Genomic DNA, 14,085 nt, shown 5'->3' with positions numbered 1-14,085 from the left:
GTGTTTGGCTTTTCATCTATCCCACAGATGACATCAACAGTCTATATGAACGTGGGCTAAGGGAATTCTATGACTTGGTTTCTTGGCAGGCAGGAAATATACAATAGCAACAAGTTTTCATAAATCTTCAAGGAGTCCAAGAAGTCCAAGAAGTCCTGCCCCTTCCTGTCCTCTGACACATTCTGGGTACATTCCAGGGAGCTGAAGACATCCCCAGAGCTCTTGAGCAACTTCTCTTTCAGACAGCCTCTATCTTGGATGGCAACTGGAAGCACCAAGACAAGTCAATCGGCTCATGTCAGATCCTGCCCAAACCTGACCTTTTCACAAAGCTTTTCTATCAAGTCTGCGTCTCTCAGACCAATTCTGATTTTCCAAACAAAATATATATGGAATCAGTGACTATAAAACAGAGAAGTGAACCCATAAGCAAGGATGTCCTCATAACATTTCACAGCATCTCACACTGCAACTTGCATAGACCTTTACTTGGCTAAGGACAATTAAAAGGCAATTCCTCCTACAAACATTTGGAAATAACATTTGTTGTGTGTCACACTGAAAGCACAATTCTGTGCACTCATCAGTGGCAGAGACAACACCATAAAATGTGCCACATCAAAGCCTTTCCCACCCCCTGAAGATCACACATTTAATCCTCAGAAACAGATAAACACACACCTCATAGAACTGTCTGTTAATACTCAGTACAAAGGACAAGACATCCAGAACTTTAATACGAACAGCACTACGGCTTTCATTCCTAAAATAAAAAGAGCAAATTCAAGATGAGTAACGTTTCACAAATGAGATGTAAGTTTTTATTGCTACACAATGGTATTTTAGAGTATAAAAGTACTTCTAGGAGTGCCAATTCAAAAACAGATATTACTTTATTACTGGGCTACCACATACAATCACAAAGCTGAACAGCAACATCTTGTTTGCTGTCAGAACTACAGAGTGCTGTGCAGCAGAGCATGTAAATGCTTAAGGGAAGTGAAATAGCACCAACCAATGGTAATAAAGGACAGGGGAAAAAAAGAGGAGCATAACCCAGTGGAAAGTTTTTCATCTGCTAAACAAATCCTTTCACGTACTGTGCTACTGGAACTACTGTACTTCTTAGCAGTTATTCACTAACATTTGAACTTCAAAACAGAATTATTTAACACAGAAAGGTGGCAAGAAACATTTGAAAGTACCTTGTATTCATAAAGTCATGATTTCATACCTGAAGAATCTCTCCATTAACATCTGCAGGTTGTGAATCCAGCCATCTTTGGCAGGATGAATGGACTGAGCTCTGTATGCTATCAAGTTTAATACAGAAGATTCCTTTCATAGAAAGATCAAGAATTTTTTTTAGTGTATAATCACAAACAATACATTCATTTTTGTCCTCCCTCTAAGAACAAGGATCATGCAAATGTAAGTCCTTGCTGAGGTTTTCTAACCGCTTGCTATTTCAGGACTCACTGTTTTCAACAGTACCGAGTAACGAAACAGTTTCAACTGATCATAAACAAAGAAGCTACCAGGGGAAGTCTTACCGGTCTCTGATCAGCGCATCTTTCCACCAGCTCAAAAAATCTCTCCTCAGAACCATGAAATTCATTCTGGTCACAGAGTTCTTCTACTGTAGTCAAAAGATCATGTACAATGGACTTAAGTTCTTGGCTCTCTAAACTCTGAAACAGAGATAAAAACATTCCTGGAAGACTTGCACTTTACCATCAAATATCAACTGTTAACAAATAGAAAACTCAGCTGACAAGCACAGCATGAAGAATTGGGCTAAACTTTCCTTTGACTTCAAAGGTCACTGGGGTGTACAAACGAGATCAATTTGCAGAAAGGGAAAGTTCTTTAACTGAAAGTGCATCAAGGTAGGCTGAACACTTACCTGCAGCTGTTGCAGTAATCGATCCATGATGTCCAAAAGGATATCCCAAGTAACAGCTTGCAGTTCCTTCCCATACTTCTTTATTAGACGGGTGATGGACAGAACTATCTCATAAGATACAACTGCATTGGGACAAGTCATGGCCTGGAATACAAAGTGCTTCAGTCAGTTAACAACTGGAAAACAGCAGACAGAAACCCTCTTGAATTCAAATGAAACATGCCTTACTCATTATAAAGTTAGCCTGAAGGCCTGTGATAAATGCATTCAAGTCTATACACACAAAGGCCAAAGCAAAGAACTCTTTTATGAAGTGCAGTTACACCCTCTTGCAAGTAGCTGTAGATCAGCTGCCAAATTCAGCCCTATCCTAAAAGAGCAGGATTGTGGGATTTTAAAGCTAGTAACTCCTGCTTGATCCACGTGAATGAGAAAATTTTAAGGGAGCTCTGAAGATATGATGTCCCTCAGATTTCTGTACTACACATTAGGAAGAGTGCAAGTTTATGTTTCATTTTTATTTTTCAAGCTAGCATCCACAATGTAGATTCTTCATAAAAGAAATCTAGAGTTTGCATTGCTGCCCAACAGAGTTATAAAAATATTCTAGAAGGAAGCCTGTTTTAAACCTAAAGTCTCTGTTGTTTTATTTCTTTATACATCACCCAACTGATATCTTCCAGCCATGCAAAGATCCCTTCAGTGAAGGGGATCAAAATTTTACTCCACATTTGTACAGGTCCAGACACACATCAGATTAAAAAGTTTCTCCAACATCCCCCATCCTACCTTGAGGAATGAAGGCAGGACTGAAGTTGGGGAATTTTTGAGTGAATTGAGGCGATGAGCACCCCAGAGAGCCATCCCAACAAAGAACACCGCTCCTCTAAGCAGGGCTGCATCTGCCATGTAAGCTCTACAAACAGATCGAAGGTAAGTCTTTGACCATGCAAAGATTATTTTAGGGCACAGAACTCAGTAGCAATACACACTATCATGATAGTAATTTCCAGCTGTTACACATCAGAGCATTGCAATTCATGAACACAAAATCTAGAAAACCTTCTAGTATGATTCTATTTTTAAATGAAGGAAAACTAAATTCAAAAAAGCTGGGAAATGAGCATTCTGGCAGTTTAATTAAGAAAAGTATTCACTTTTAAAAATCAGAACTCCCAATCTGTTCTACTGAGGTCAGCAGCTCCCCAGCCTACCTCAATGGAACTTCTACTGAATTACTAGAGTTTTGTTATATCTCTTTACCTGTCTTCCATGATCCTACACATGTTGTAAATTGCACTGTGTCCCAAATGAGTCCCCAGAAGGTTGCGCATAAGCTGGAAATTCGAAGAGAACACTTAAATATTCAACTGTTAAAACACACAACTGTCAAAACAAACATGCATTCAGCAGGACAACCATAACTGCTCATGGAAAGTAAATGTGCTCCACACCATTTCCATGCCGCAGCAGAGAAGGGAGCCTGCTATATCAGCTGAAAGCACAGCTTAGTGCTCAGAAAATGACAGAATATACACTAACAATGTGATGAGCCCCTAATGCTTGAAACAACTTATTTAATTTTCAGTTTGCTTTTATGAGTATGTCCTACATTCAAGGGCATATGGGCTCTTCATCTGCAAGGAGGAAACAGTGAACTCATTAAAAGTTCTGACCTTCCAGCATGGCTCACAGAGTTCCTTCACATTGATGGTACGGCACAAAGTGATGATAAATACTGGCAGGTTCTCTGATGGCAGACAGTTATAGCAAACAACAGCATCTAAAACTTGCAAAGAAATCTTAGAGAAAGAGAGGATAACATGATTATACACAGGAATAAAGCAGGTCAAATCCTAGTCTGACAGGGCCAGGAAATCTTGTGGAAGTTATAAAAGATTAAGATATACCTTTCTTCTTTTTTTGTTTTAAATGCAGGACAAAAAGTAACCCATAAAAAGCACCATTAAAAATCTGCTTAACAAATTTATGCAAGCTCTGCTTCATTCGGAATAAAATTAGTATTGGTGTAAGAGATATTTTGGCTTACATACACTTCAAAACATTGTATGAGCTCTCTTCTAGGATGAGAATAAACTGAGATAAGAGTCTAATGATCTGATTTTGTTTGTAACAGATATGGTTTCAAAGAATTTCAAAGTACTCTGAAGTATTAAGACAGACTCAAACTACTGACCTCTATGTCCACAGACGATGAAGTCTGAATACACAAGATGCATATCTTGCTGTTAGGAAAGAATGTTTAATTATTATTGTTTGCTTAATATGATTTTAAGCAAATTACAAAGAGCTAAAACAGAAAAAGTAAATTGGCACGCTATTTTCTCTTATCACTCTCCCTACTTTGGCACTTTTTGTAACATTCCAAAGGACACTGGACAGTAAAACCTTTTATAAACCGTTAGCTCAAAGCTGCACTTGAATAACCTCTCATTACGCCTTTGTTAATAAAATAGCAGACATCACACGAAACCAGGAAAGTACATGCAACATTTTAAACTAAAATGAATCTGAATTTTGTAAGAAATTCAAATATTTGTCAGAGTTGTCAGATATGATCCAGAAAAAAAGAGATCCAGATCAGATTAAAAAGATTCCACTCATCTGCATGTTAATCTGCAGCTGTGATAAGCCAAGAATAAACATTCAAAAGGTAAAAAAAAAAACAACTTACTGGACCATGTCAGCTACATAGTCTTCCAGATAACAGCTGTTGAATTTCACCAGATTCACTAAAACCAAAAGGAACTCTGAAGACAAACCGACATCCATCCACTGTAGCACAAAGTCGGCTAAAGGGAGAAAACAAATTATTACAATCAGCTTTCTGTCCATTATCTCCTTTCTCTTTCACTGCAGGATGCCTCTGCATTGGCTTATTACAGGCAAATGTTAAGAGGAATAAAGATATTACTCACCTAACTCTTCTTCTAAGTAAGTGATGTATCGGCCATTCTCTGTTAGAGCCTTAAACACTTCAAGCCGTTCATGCAAGTCTTCATTGGAAGGATAGTCCTTAATAACCTTAAAAAAATGTGCCCTAAGGATCCCTAACCTCTCACCCTTAGGAAAAAAAAAAAGAAGGGGGGATGTAAGGGTAGGGGGAGAGTGTGGAGAAATAACAGTGTCACTAAAGAAGGCCCAGACCCGATCAAAAGCTGTAACAATAAACCTGATGCTTGAAATTATTCACTTTTTCTACAGGCTACAGAAATAACTCTGTCTCTACTGACAATTGCTCAGGACTTCTCAGTCTGTTCTAACATTTTTTTTAATCGGCATTCAGGGCTTGAAGGCTGTTTTGTCCAGCATCACACAGACAGCATCCAATACACACAGCAACCCTCAGAAACTGCAACAGACAGCACTGCCAGGAGAGCAATTATAAAATGAAATGAAACAGAATTGATGCTTACTCTTTTCGTAAGCATCTACCACTACCTTTACAAGATAGCACCAAGAAGAACTTTGGTCTGATACGGTCTTACGTTTGAACAGCACACTGTGACATCTGAAGAATTCATAGCATGCTTAAATTGGCCAGGCTAGGAAAGTATCTCATAGAGAACTTGTTGCACATTTAACATGCTGAAATATCAAAAAATGCTGCAGACTGGGACTGACGTGTCTGGACAAAGACCATATAAAATTTGCTCCATTGTGCCTGAATTTAAATTAAAACATCAAAATAAGAAAGGTGGAAGGTTGTAGAAAAAGGCCGTCCAATATCTTTTCACATTCATACTCAACACGCATCCAGTTTAAGAACAGTGTTTTTTCTACAGTTTGTTTTCACCTGCCCTTGAATGATTGACTTTAGGAGATGAAGAACAGCGTGTCTGGCTTCAGCTGGACGCTCTGGCTGCAGCATATCAGCTACCACCTTCCATATTGCTTCCACTGCGTGCTGAAAACAAATGTGACAGGCAGTAAAAAGAAAGGTGAGCTTCTCCTGGGAACTTCATCCAGTAGGTCAGCCACTAATTATTACATGCTAATAAACAAGATCCTCAGGATTTCACATCCAGAACTCTCCTTCCCTAGGGACACTCTCACCTGCCTGTCATAAGCTCAGATGAAGCATGTGTGACACCAGTTCCTGGCCTGTATGACAACCCACACCCCACTCACTGAAGTTCTTCATTCATGTGACATTTGTGCTTCACCCAAACACAAGGTGAGTTTAAAACCAACTGGAAGTCACTTACTAACAGGACAGGATGTTAGCAAACGCCCACCCTGCAGGACTAACATCATCTATTAACTGTCCCGATCAGGCCTAACAGCATTACACTTCCATTTCATGCAGGAAGCCCATCAGCTACATGCTCTCTCCACCACAGCTGGCAGATTGGACAAGACTAATTTCCTTGGCATGTGAGCCATGTCCAACTACAGGCTCGGACAGCATAACATGTAGCTTCCAGGAATACTGATATGAAAAGGCCTCCTGAAATACAGGAACCTCTTATGACAGGCTACGAGTTGTTGTTTACATTTTATGCTTCAAATACTCACTGAACACTTTGCAACTCACCTCTTCGATTTTTTTTGTTTTTGCCACTTCACAGATTTGGCCGATTGCTCGTATCCTATTACTTAATCCACATTCTATGCTCAGTTCCTGGAACAAAATGCAGAAATAAGCCAACAGTTTATCTTTCTAGAAACACTCGTCCATTTCTCAAAGGGCTACACGGGCCGTTGAAAAAGGAATTAAGATATTTGCCCCAAATGATCTCACTATTAATCATCATCACTGGAGCTTTTCAGGAATTTCTCCAAAAATCATCATGATGGAGCTTTCCCAGACCTGAAGCCAAGCAGCTCCAGGACAGAACAACTCAATTCCTTCAGAAAAGTTAATAACTGACTGTGGCTCTCATCCAGCACACAGGGAGCAGGGAAAGGACAGACAGAAGTCTCTCTCCAGCTTCCAGCAGGTAAAAGCTTGGCTGTTTCAGCACAGACAAGAAGAGATCCTGATCTCTTTCCCCCTTCTATGCATCTCCCTCTCTGTCTGCTAATTAATCTGTTTACAGACTTGTCAGACCAATTACTGGAACCATTTGAGCTTTTCTTCCACAAAAAATATAAGTTTTCATAAAACAGGAATAGTTTTCAGCTTGCACTAACTGCCACCACATAAACTTCATCAAGCTCAAACTATCAACACAAAGCAACTCACTTTGAGGAAACAGCCTGTGATCTGTCAGAACAGAGAATAACATCACCCTATAAAACATCTCAAAACGATCTGAATGTTGAATAATCAAAACACTGTAACTTCTAACTCCATGAATTTTATATCCATTTCACTAGAGCAAATTGGGAGAGAAAATAAAAAGGCAAGAACACATGATGTCAAAGAAAGCAGAACAACTGACTGTGAGCCCTCTGCCTTCCCAGCATCGACGACTATGCCCATTTCTCGCACCTTGAGTATTTCTGCAGTGATGATGAATTCCGTTTGCTTGCCCTCTGATGACTTGGAACTTCCCCGGGATGTTCCCAGCCCCAAGAGATTCTTGAACTTCTCCTTCAGCCCCGAATCCTTGCTTTGAGGCTTTGCCATAGCTGCCAAGAAAGCAGCACTGAGCCCCCTGCAAACACAAAGCAGCGACTGTTCAGGGAGGCCCTTTAAGTATGAAAACACCACCAACAGCCTTCACAATGCAGCATTCACAAACTGCTCTGTTGTTTCAAGCTGTTTACAGAGAGGACACAGAGGACAACCAGGGTTGATAGCACTGGGTAACCATTGCTGTGTGTGCTCTGAGTGCCACCACAGCCTGCACGTAGCAATCTCAGCTTTAACACCATTAAATTGATGTTTGAAGCACAGACATGCACACTTTGAGGCAGATATGAACCAAAGCCCTCGTTCACTTGAATAGTGAGGTGGTCCAGGCCGGGCTGCACAGGGCCCTGGTCCGATCCTGGTGTGGGGTTGGGGGGCTTTTCTAACACGACCCCTCTGGGATTCCATCACTCCCAACCCAGAATCAACGCGTGGGTCCCGCACAACCGGCATTACACGACTCTACAAGCACTGTAACATTAAGCACAACAGGACAGCGGGACACCCAGTCCTCCAAGGGTCACCACAGCACTCCGCCCCCACCTCAGGACACCCGGGGGACACAGCACAAGAAGCCCCGCACCCCAACCTCCCCCATAGACCCCACAGCAGCCATAGGCCGCAGCCCCACAACCGGGGCCGCTCACCCGCCTCAGGCCCGGCCCCGCTCCGTGCCGTGTCGGCTCCGCCTCTATCGGAAGTCCCTCCCTTCATTTCCGTCGCTTTCAAGGGATCAATTGGGAAAAAAAAAAAAAAAAAAGAAAAAAAGAAATCAATTCTGGGATTGGTAGTCCTGGAGGTAGCGGGGTGGCAGCCATGTGCGCGGCTGCGCATGGAGGGGGTGGGAGGGCGGCTCGGAGGGTCGGGGCTGCGACTGCAGGTATGGACCCAGACCCAAACCCAAACCCCAAACCTAAACCCAAACACTGACCCAGATCCGGGAAGGGGGCGGAGTGTTGGCCATCCTGAAAGCAGCAGCCCTTATGGGGCTATTAAGGGGTTTTATTTGTTTGTGGGGACCATTGCCTCTAATCCCATTGCCTCTAATCGATGATAGAACTAGAGGGAATGGTTTTAAGCTGCGCCAGGGGGGATTCAGGATACATTAGGAAGTATTAGTTCTCGGAAAGGGTAGTCAGGCATTGGAATGCACTGCCCAGGGAGGTGGTGGAGTCACCGACCATGGGAGTGTTCAAGAAATGCCTGGATGTTGTGTTGATGAATATGATTTAGCCGGCAAGTATTGGGAATGGTTGGACTAGATGATCTTCTAGGTCTTTTCCAACCTTGATAATTCTGTGATTGTATTCTTATGGTACTTCCAGTTCTGGCTGGTGCCCGCACAAGAGGTGCTGCTGGTTGTGGTTATGTCTGTGTCTGGGAACATCGGGTGTGGGGCAGGTGATGGAATCTGACAGCAAGTGTTGGCTTCAGGCATGAAAATCCTCCTCCTGCAGGGAGCCGGGTTCGCAGTGCAGCCCTGAGGTACAGCAAGAGGACAAGGAAGGTCCCTATTGCTTATGAAGCTGAAGCCAAGCCTGAGTCCCCTAACCCCAAATGGGAGCCAGAGAACTGGAGGCAGCAGCTGGAGAACATCCGGGAGATGAGGAGACACCGAGATGCTCCTGTGGATGAGATGGGGGTGGAGAAATGCTATGACACCAGCGCACCACCGCAGGTAATGGCTCCCTGGGAGCACCACTGGGCTGCATAGTGCAAGACTGGATATCTCCATAACAGCAAAATAAACACACAGTGCATCCAGTCTGAAGGCAGGGATCGGTTGTGTAGGAGGTAATGGCACAGGTACGTGTGGGAGGGAGCTGGCTTATCCTGTGGGCAGAGAAGAGCCAGCTGCTCGCTGTCCTGTGCCTGGCTTAGTCAGTCCTTGTAACATGACTCTGGGTTCTCTGCTCCTATTTAGCCCATTCCAACTAGCAGACATGGATGTGTCTCCTTAAACTGGAGAGTTTAGCTTGAGCAAAAGGATGAGGCAAAAATGAGATTACTTTGATCTTAGAGTGTAAACCTCAGCAAAGTATTAGGGCTGTACTTTTAGGGCTGGCTGGCAGGGCATGAAGGCATGTCCTTCCTTTCTTTAAATGTCTGCAGGAGTCCAAGGAAGATACTCACCAAGATGGCTCTGTAAACACAGAGGAAAAACAGTTCAGGGAGAAGGTGAGAGAGCTGAGAACTTTCCAACCTGCCATTGTGCTCTTAGAGCAACGCAGAAGTGCAAATTGTCTTTCTTCCTTCTTGCAGCCCTCCTTTAAGAGGATATCAGTTGAAATGCAGGGGCCTGCTGGAGTAGCAGTGTGCACCCCCAGCATGGAACCAGTGGGGAAGGGGAGCATTTGAATCAGCACTAAAAACAAAGCAAGGCAAAGACACAGTGCAGGGCTGTGCTCTCTGTGCACTGTACATGGGGACATAGAGGGAATACGCAGACTGGCTCGGTGGTGTTGTGCTGGATGGGAGAATCCAGCTCCAAAAGAGTCTTGTCAGAGCCTTTAGGTGTCTCCTTTCCCCCAGGTTATGCGCTACCAAGTTCTGCTGTCTTTGATGCTCTCCAGCCAGACCAAGGACCAGGTGACGTCAGCTGCCATGCTGCGCCTGAGGCAGCGTGGCCTCACGGTTGACAGCATTTTGCAGATGGATGATGCAACACTTGGGCAAATCATTTATCCTGTTGGATTCTGGAGGGTGAGTGCAGGATCAACGTTTGTGTGCATTAACCTCCTCCACCTTCCCCTGCTCCCATGTATACTCTCATGTCTGGGACTGCTCAGAAGCCCAGGAGAGGGGCACAACGTGGGTTGCTTGGCCTTTGCAGGCTGCATCTCGTGGCCAGTACCTGTGCAGAAAGCAAGCACTGAAGGCAGAAGGTGGGTGTGAATCAGCCCCGTGTCTGAGACTTCCCACTGTGTTCAGCCTTTATTCCATGCCCTGTGGTGGTATTTTTCCTGGAGCCAAGTTAAAGGCTGTATTTTTATGCTGGTTTTAATGATTCGTATTCACAGTAAGATTGTTTGCTGCAATGCCTGCAGAGTGCAGAGGAGGTTAGAGCTAATCAGCGTTCAGCATTTTGCTTTCAGGGAGAAATCTAAGATCTCTGTCACCTCTCTGCAAACTCCAATATGTGGCCTCACACATAACCCACACTGAGTAATGGGGTTTTTATTCAGTTTGTTTCTTCCCCTCTTATTGGAGGGCAACTTAATTTTTCTGCTTGTCCCTTTGGTTTTCCAGAACAAGGTGAAGTACATAAAGCAGACAACAGCCATCCTGAAGCAGGATTATGGGGGTGACATACCAAGCACTGTGGAGGAGCTGGTGAAGCTGCCAGGAGTTGGGCCTAAAATGGCCCATTTGGCCATGAACATTGCCTGGAACAGCGTGTCTGGGATAGGTAGGTTGAACTGTTTTCTCTGTTCCTGAATCCTGCATGATCCATCCCTGGGCAGAGAGGGCTCGTTGCAAGCTACCTGCTCTAAGGAGCCAAATAGCATCACTTGAGTCATATGCAGAGTATATGTTGTGCTTGGGTGGGTGCAGGGTGCAATCCTCAACCATTCAAAGTGGATGCATTGCTAGGATTTAAGCATGGACCCATTTACCATTTTGTCCAAAAACTGAAGCAAAAATCCCCAAGTGCAGTCACTCCCTCTGCTCAGATGCTGATAAGCAGAGCAAATATTGTTTAATTGGGTAGGCATCCAAAAAGATGTGCTAGTAAAATAAAACTTTGAAATCTCATTGGTTTCAAGTGAAAGAGAGTTGGGGATAATTTTGTGATTTGCAGATAATTTTTGGCCTGAAGTTTGCTAGGTTGCTTCTGCAAGCTCTTAAGAGGGTAGAAGTGTAGCTTAGTCTTTAGCACCAGTTGCTTGAAATCAGTTCAGTGGTTCATGATACACTGTAGAAAGAAAGGGCTGCCCTGCACAGCCGGCAGATGGGGCTGGAAGATCAGCACAACCCCAGGACCCTGTGGATGGATTAATATTCTGAGTGTATTGGCTGCTTAATGGAGGACTCTGGGAAAGCCAGTAGTGGTGCCACCTGATGAATGACTGCCCCAACCCAAGGTCAGTGCGGGCAGCAGCTGACCCCTGCAGCCCCACTGGTGACTGTCAGCTGTGCAAAATGTGGCTCTTGTGCGAGAGCTCTACAGTGTTCAGGGTCTGTTGTTTTCTCCCTGCTATGGGGGAGGGAAGTCCAATGGGAGCCAAAGTAGCCAACTGTTTTCCAAATAATTGCGTGTTCAGTTTTGATTTAGGAGGCAAGGCTTAGTCTTCCTGTTTACAGCAATTTCCTGGGTTTTGCCCAATTAGCCACAGAGACAGGTTTATCGCTGCTGATCTAACAATAATATACTTTGCATTCTGAGCTTTTTAGCTCAAAGCACTTTATAAACATTTGTTTAAACCTCACAAACCCTCTTGTGTTAGTAGGTATTATGAAATGTGTTTTCCATCTGGGTAAACTGAGGGGCAGAGATTGCAACTTGCGTAACAGCAGCTGAAATACCCAGAGGAAGAGAACCTGGGACAGGCTGCCCTGTGCCTGTTAGATCACAGTGCGGAAACCTTTGTAGGAAGGCTGCGTAAGATTGTGTCAGTGTGTTGCTAGCTGATGGTATGAGATATCCACCCCGTCTGCTTTTGGCTCTGAGCTTAGGAAGAAACCAACATGTTTGTTTTGTGAGTGAGCTTCCCATTCTGGGAAATCACCTGCCCTATTCCTGCAGGGCTGCAAAGGAAGCCCATTGCAAGGCATTGCACCTGGTTTGCTGTGACAGGCAGCCCTGGCTGTGCTCTCTCCATTCAGGCGTGTTTGTCTCTCACCTAAACTCTGGGTTCTCCCTTCCTAGCTGTGGACACCCATGTGCACAGGATCACAAACAGGCTGAAGTGGGTGAAGAAAGAGACCAAATACCCAGAGGAAACTCGGGTAGCACTGGAGGACTGGCTGCCCAGGTGAGGTGTGAGCCCCCAGCCTCCTTCTGCCCTGTGCTAGTCAGAGGAGCCACATCTGCATAAGTCCTTTTGCGTTTTCAGTGGCTGCAGTCTCCTTTTTATGGATGCACTTGTCTGCAGATGTCTCTCTGCTCTCATGGTGTTTCAGCAGCATCTCAACTACTGAGTGGTTTCTTTGCTATCAGATATGTCAGTCAGCACTAGTTCAGGAAGGTACCTGGAGGCCTTGATACCACACTTGCTTTCCTAGACAAACTTATGATGCAAGCCAGGTGCCTTTCTGTGTGGGACCTTGCTGAGCTTAATGGACACAGCAGTAGCAGGCCATGGTTGGATTCTGGCCTTCAGTGATGCTTAATCTTTAGTATCAAGCGAAACATTCTAATGTCACATCTCTGCATCTGACACCTGCCTTAGCACAAGGAAATGACCACGTGTTTTATGTGACTGTCCTTCCACATCCCCCACACTTCAGAGGGTCAAGAGGAGCTAGGGCTGCTCTTAGCCTCCAGGTGGCTTAGGACACCAAAAGGAACAATAGGCAAAAGGTATCAGTGTAATAACATGGGCTGCTTAACCCCTCTAAGCATCTGCATTGGAAAGCTCATTCTCTCTCTCTCTCACCGCAGGGATCTCTGGAGGGAGATAAACTGGCTCTTGGTGGGCTTTGGACAGCAGACCTGCCTGCCTGTGAATCCTCGCTGCAAAGAATGCCTCAATCAAGACATTTGCCCCTCTGCTAAGAGATTCTGAGACCATTCTGGCTTCCTAGAGCAAAAGGGCTGCTTCGGTCCAGAGCTGAGCAGTAGGAATTTTGTACTTTGCACAGGGCTGACTGTGTGACTGCAGGGAAACAGGAGAGTGCTGCAGCCCACTCAGCATCTCTGGGGAGGGAAAGTGGCTGTTGGTGGCTGTGCTCTCAAGAGGAAAAAGGGTCTTTCAAAGCACAGTAGTCCTGCTGTGTCAGTGCTGCCAGTTCCAGCCTCCATGTGAATGCTTGAGTGTGCACCAGCAGCACAGCATGCTGTGCAGTGTCAAGAACAGCTGGAGAGATGCAAGACTTGATGCTGCTTGTAAATGTGTTGAATAAAGGTGGCGGGTTGTTTTTTCTACCAATGATGTTTGCTGGCAGCTCTGTAACACAGGGTGGGGGGGAAGAATACCAATGACCTCACCAAAGTGTGAGTCTGCAGCAACCAGCCCTGCCAGCTGAGAGCAGGCAGCTATATCTCCTGTTGGCCCTGGCAGTGAGAACCATGGTCAGTAAAGTCCAGCTAGAGATATCGCAAACCAGGGTCAGAGGCAGCCACAGCCTGAACAAGTGACCTTTGAGTTCTGCTTGCTGAGGAGTCTTGGGGGAGGCACAACATTCACGCTCTTTGAATATGTTAACAGGGTTGCCAGTAGCTGCAGGATCCAGGTTAGTGTGTACCTCAGATGCTGACAGAAGGGCCACCACCAGCACCGTGTGCATTTTGTTCTTCAAAGAAAGGGCAACACTGACTTCATTGCAGAGCTTCAAAGGGATCGTTTCAGCTACACTTTAAACAGGCAAGGGAGGAAGCAAAGTTTATAATGTGCTAAAGAAGGCAGTAATACCA

At 44.6% G+C, this 14,085-nt stretch overlaps 2 protein-coding genes across 8 annotated transcripts in view; one reads left to right on the top strand and one right to left on the bottom strand.

The window, feature by feature from the left end:
• TSC2 (TSC complex subunit 2) overlaps positions 1–8,261 on the bottom strand; it is a 31,745-nt gene extending 23,484 nt beyond the window's left edge. For 5 of the 7 annotated variants that reach the window (XM_015876594.2, XM_015876597.2, XM_015876596.2 and 2 more), the window contains exons 1-14: positions 8,156–8,256; positions 7,365–7,530; positions 6,465–6,551; positions 5,724–5,834; positions 4,846–4,990; positions 4,602–4,719; positions 4,104–4,152; positions 3,583–3,708; positions 3,170–3,243; positions 2,696–2,822; positions 1,907–2,050; positions 1,554–1,691; positions 1,235–1,338; positions 682–763 (exon numbers count right to left, since the gene is read on the bottom strand). In XM_015876594.2, the coding sequence (XP_015732080.1) occupies positions 682–763; positions 1,235–1,338; positions 1,554–1,691; positions 1,907–2,050; positions 2,696–2,822; positions 3,170–3,243; positions 3,583–3,708; positions 4,104–4,152; positions 4,602–4,719; positions 4,846–4,990; positions 5,724–5,834; positions 6,465–6,551; positions 7,365–7,502 (1,443 nt within the window). In that variant the 5' untranslated portion in view covers positions 7,503–7,530; positions 8,156–8,256. Of the gene's footprint in view, positions 1–681; positions 764–1,234; positions 1,339–1,553; positions 1,692–1,906; positions 2,051–2,695; positions 2,823–3,169; positions 3,244–3,582; positions 3,709–4,103; positions 4,153–4,601; positions 4,720–4,845; positions 4,991–5,723; positions 5,835–6,464; positions 6,552–7,364; positions 7,531–8,155 lie in introns of all 7 variants that reach the window. The other 2 variants (XM_015876601.2, XM_015876595.2) reach the window with 2 other exon arrangements.
• NTHL1 (nth like DNA glycosylase 1) lies at positions 8,259–13,600 on the top strand. The gene is made up of 6 exons (XM_032447655.1): positions 8,259–8,388; positions 8,966–9,186; positions 10,041–10,211; positions 10,758–10,917; positions 12,379–12,484; positions 13,114–13,600. Exons 1-6 carry the CDS (start codon positions 8,325–8,327, stop codon positions 13,235–13,237), a joined length of 846 nt encoding a protein of 281 aa, XP_032303546.1. The 5' UTR covers positions 8,259–8,324; the 3' UTR covers positions 13,238–13,600.
• The last annotated feature ends 485 nt before the right edge of the window (positions 13,601–14,085 follow it).

The sequence above is a fragment of the Coturnix japonica genome, chromosome 14 (assembly GCF_001577835.2).
Source record: "Coturnix japonica isolate 7356 chromosome 14, Coturnix japonica 2.1, whole genome shotgun sequence".
Classification (NCBI taxonomy): Eukaryota; Metazoa; Chordata; class Aves; order Galliformes; family Phasianidae; genus Coturnix; species Coturnix japonica.
Note: the sequence above shows the minus strand (reverse complement) of the source record. Positions and strands in the feature narration are given on the sequence as shown.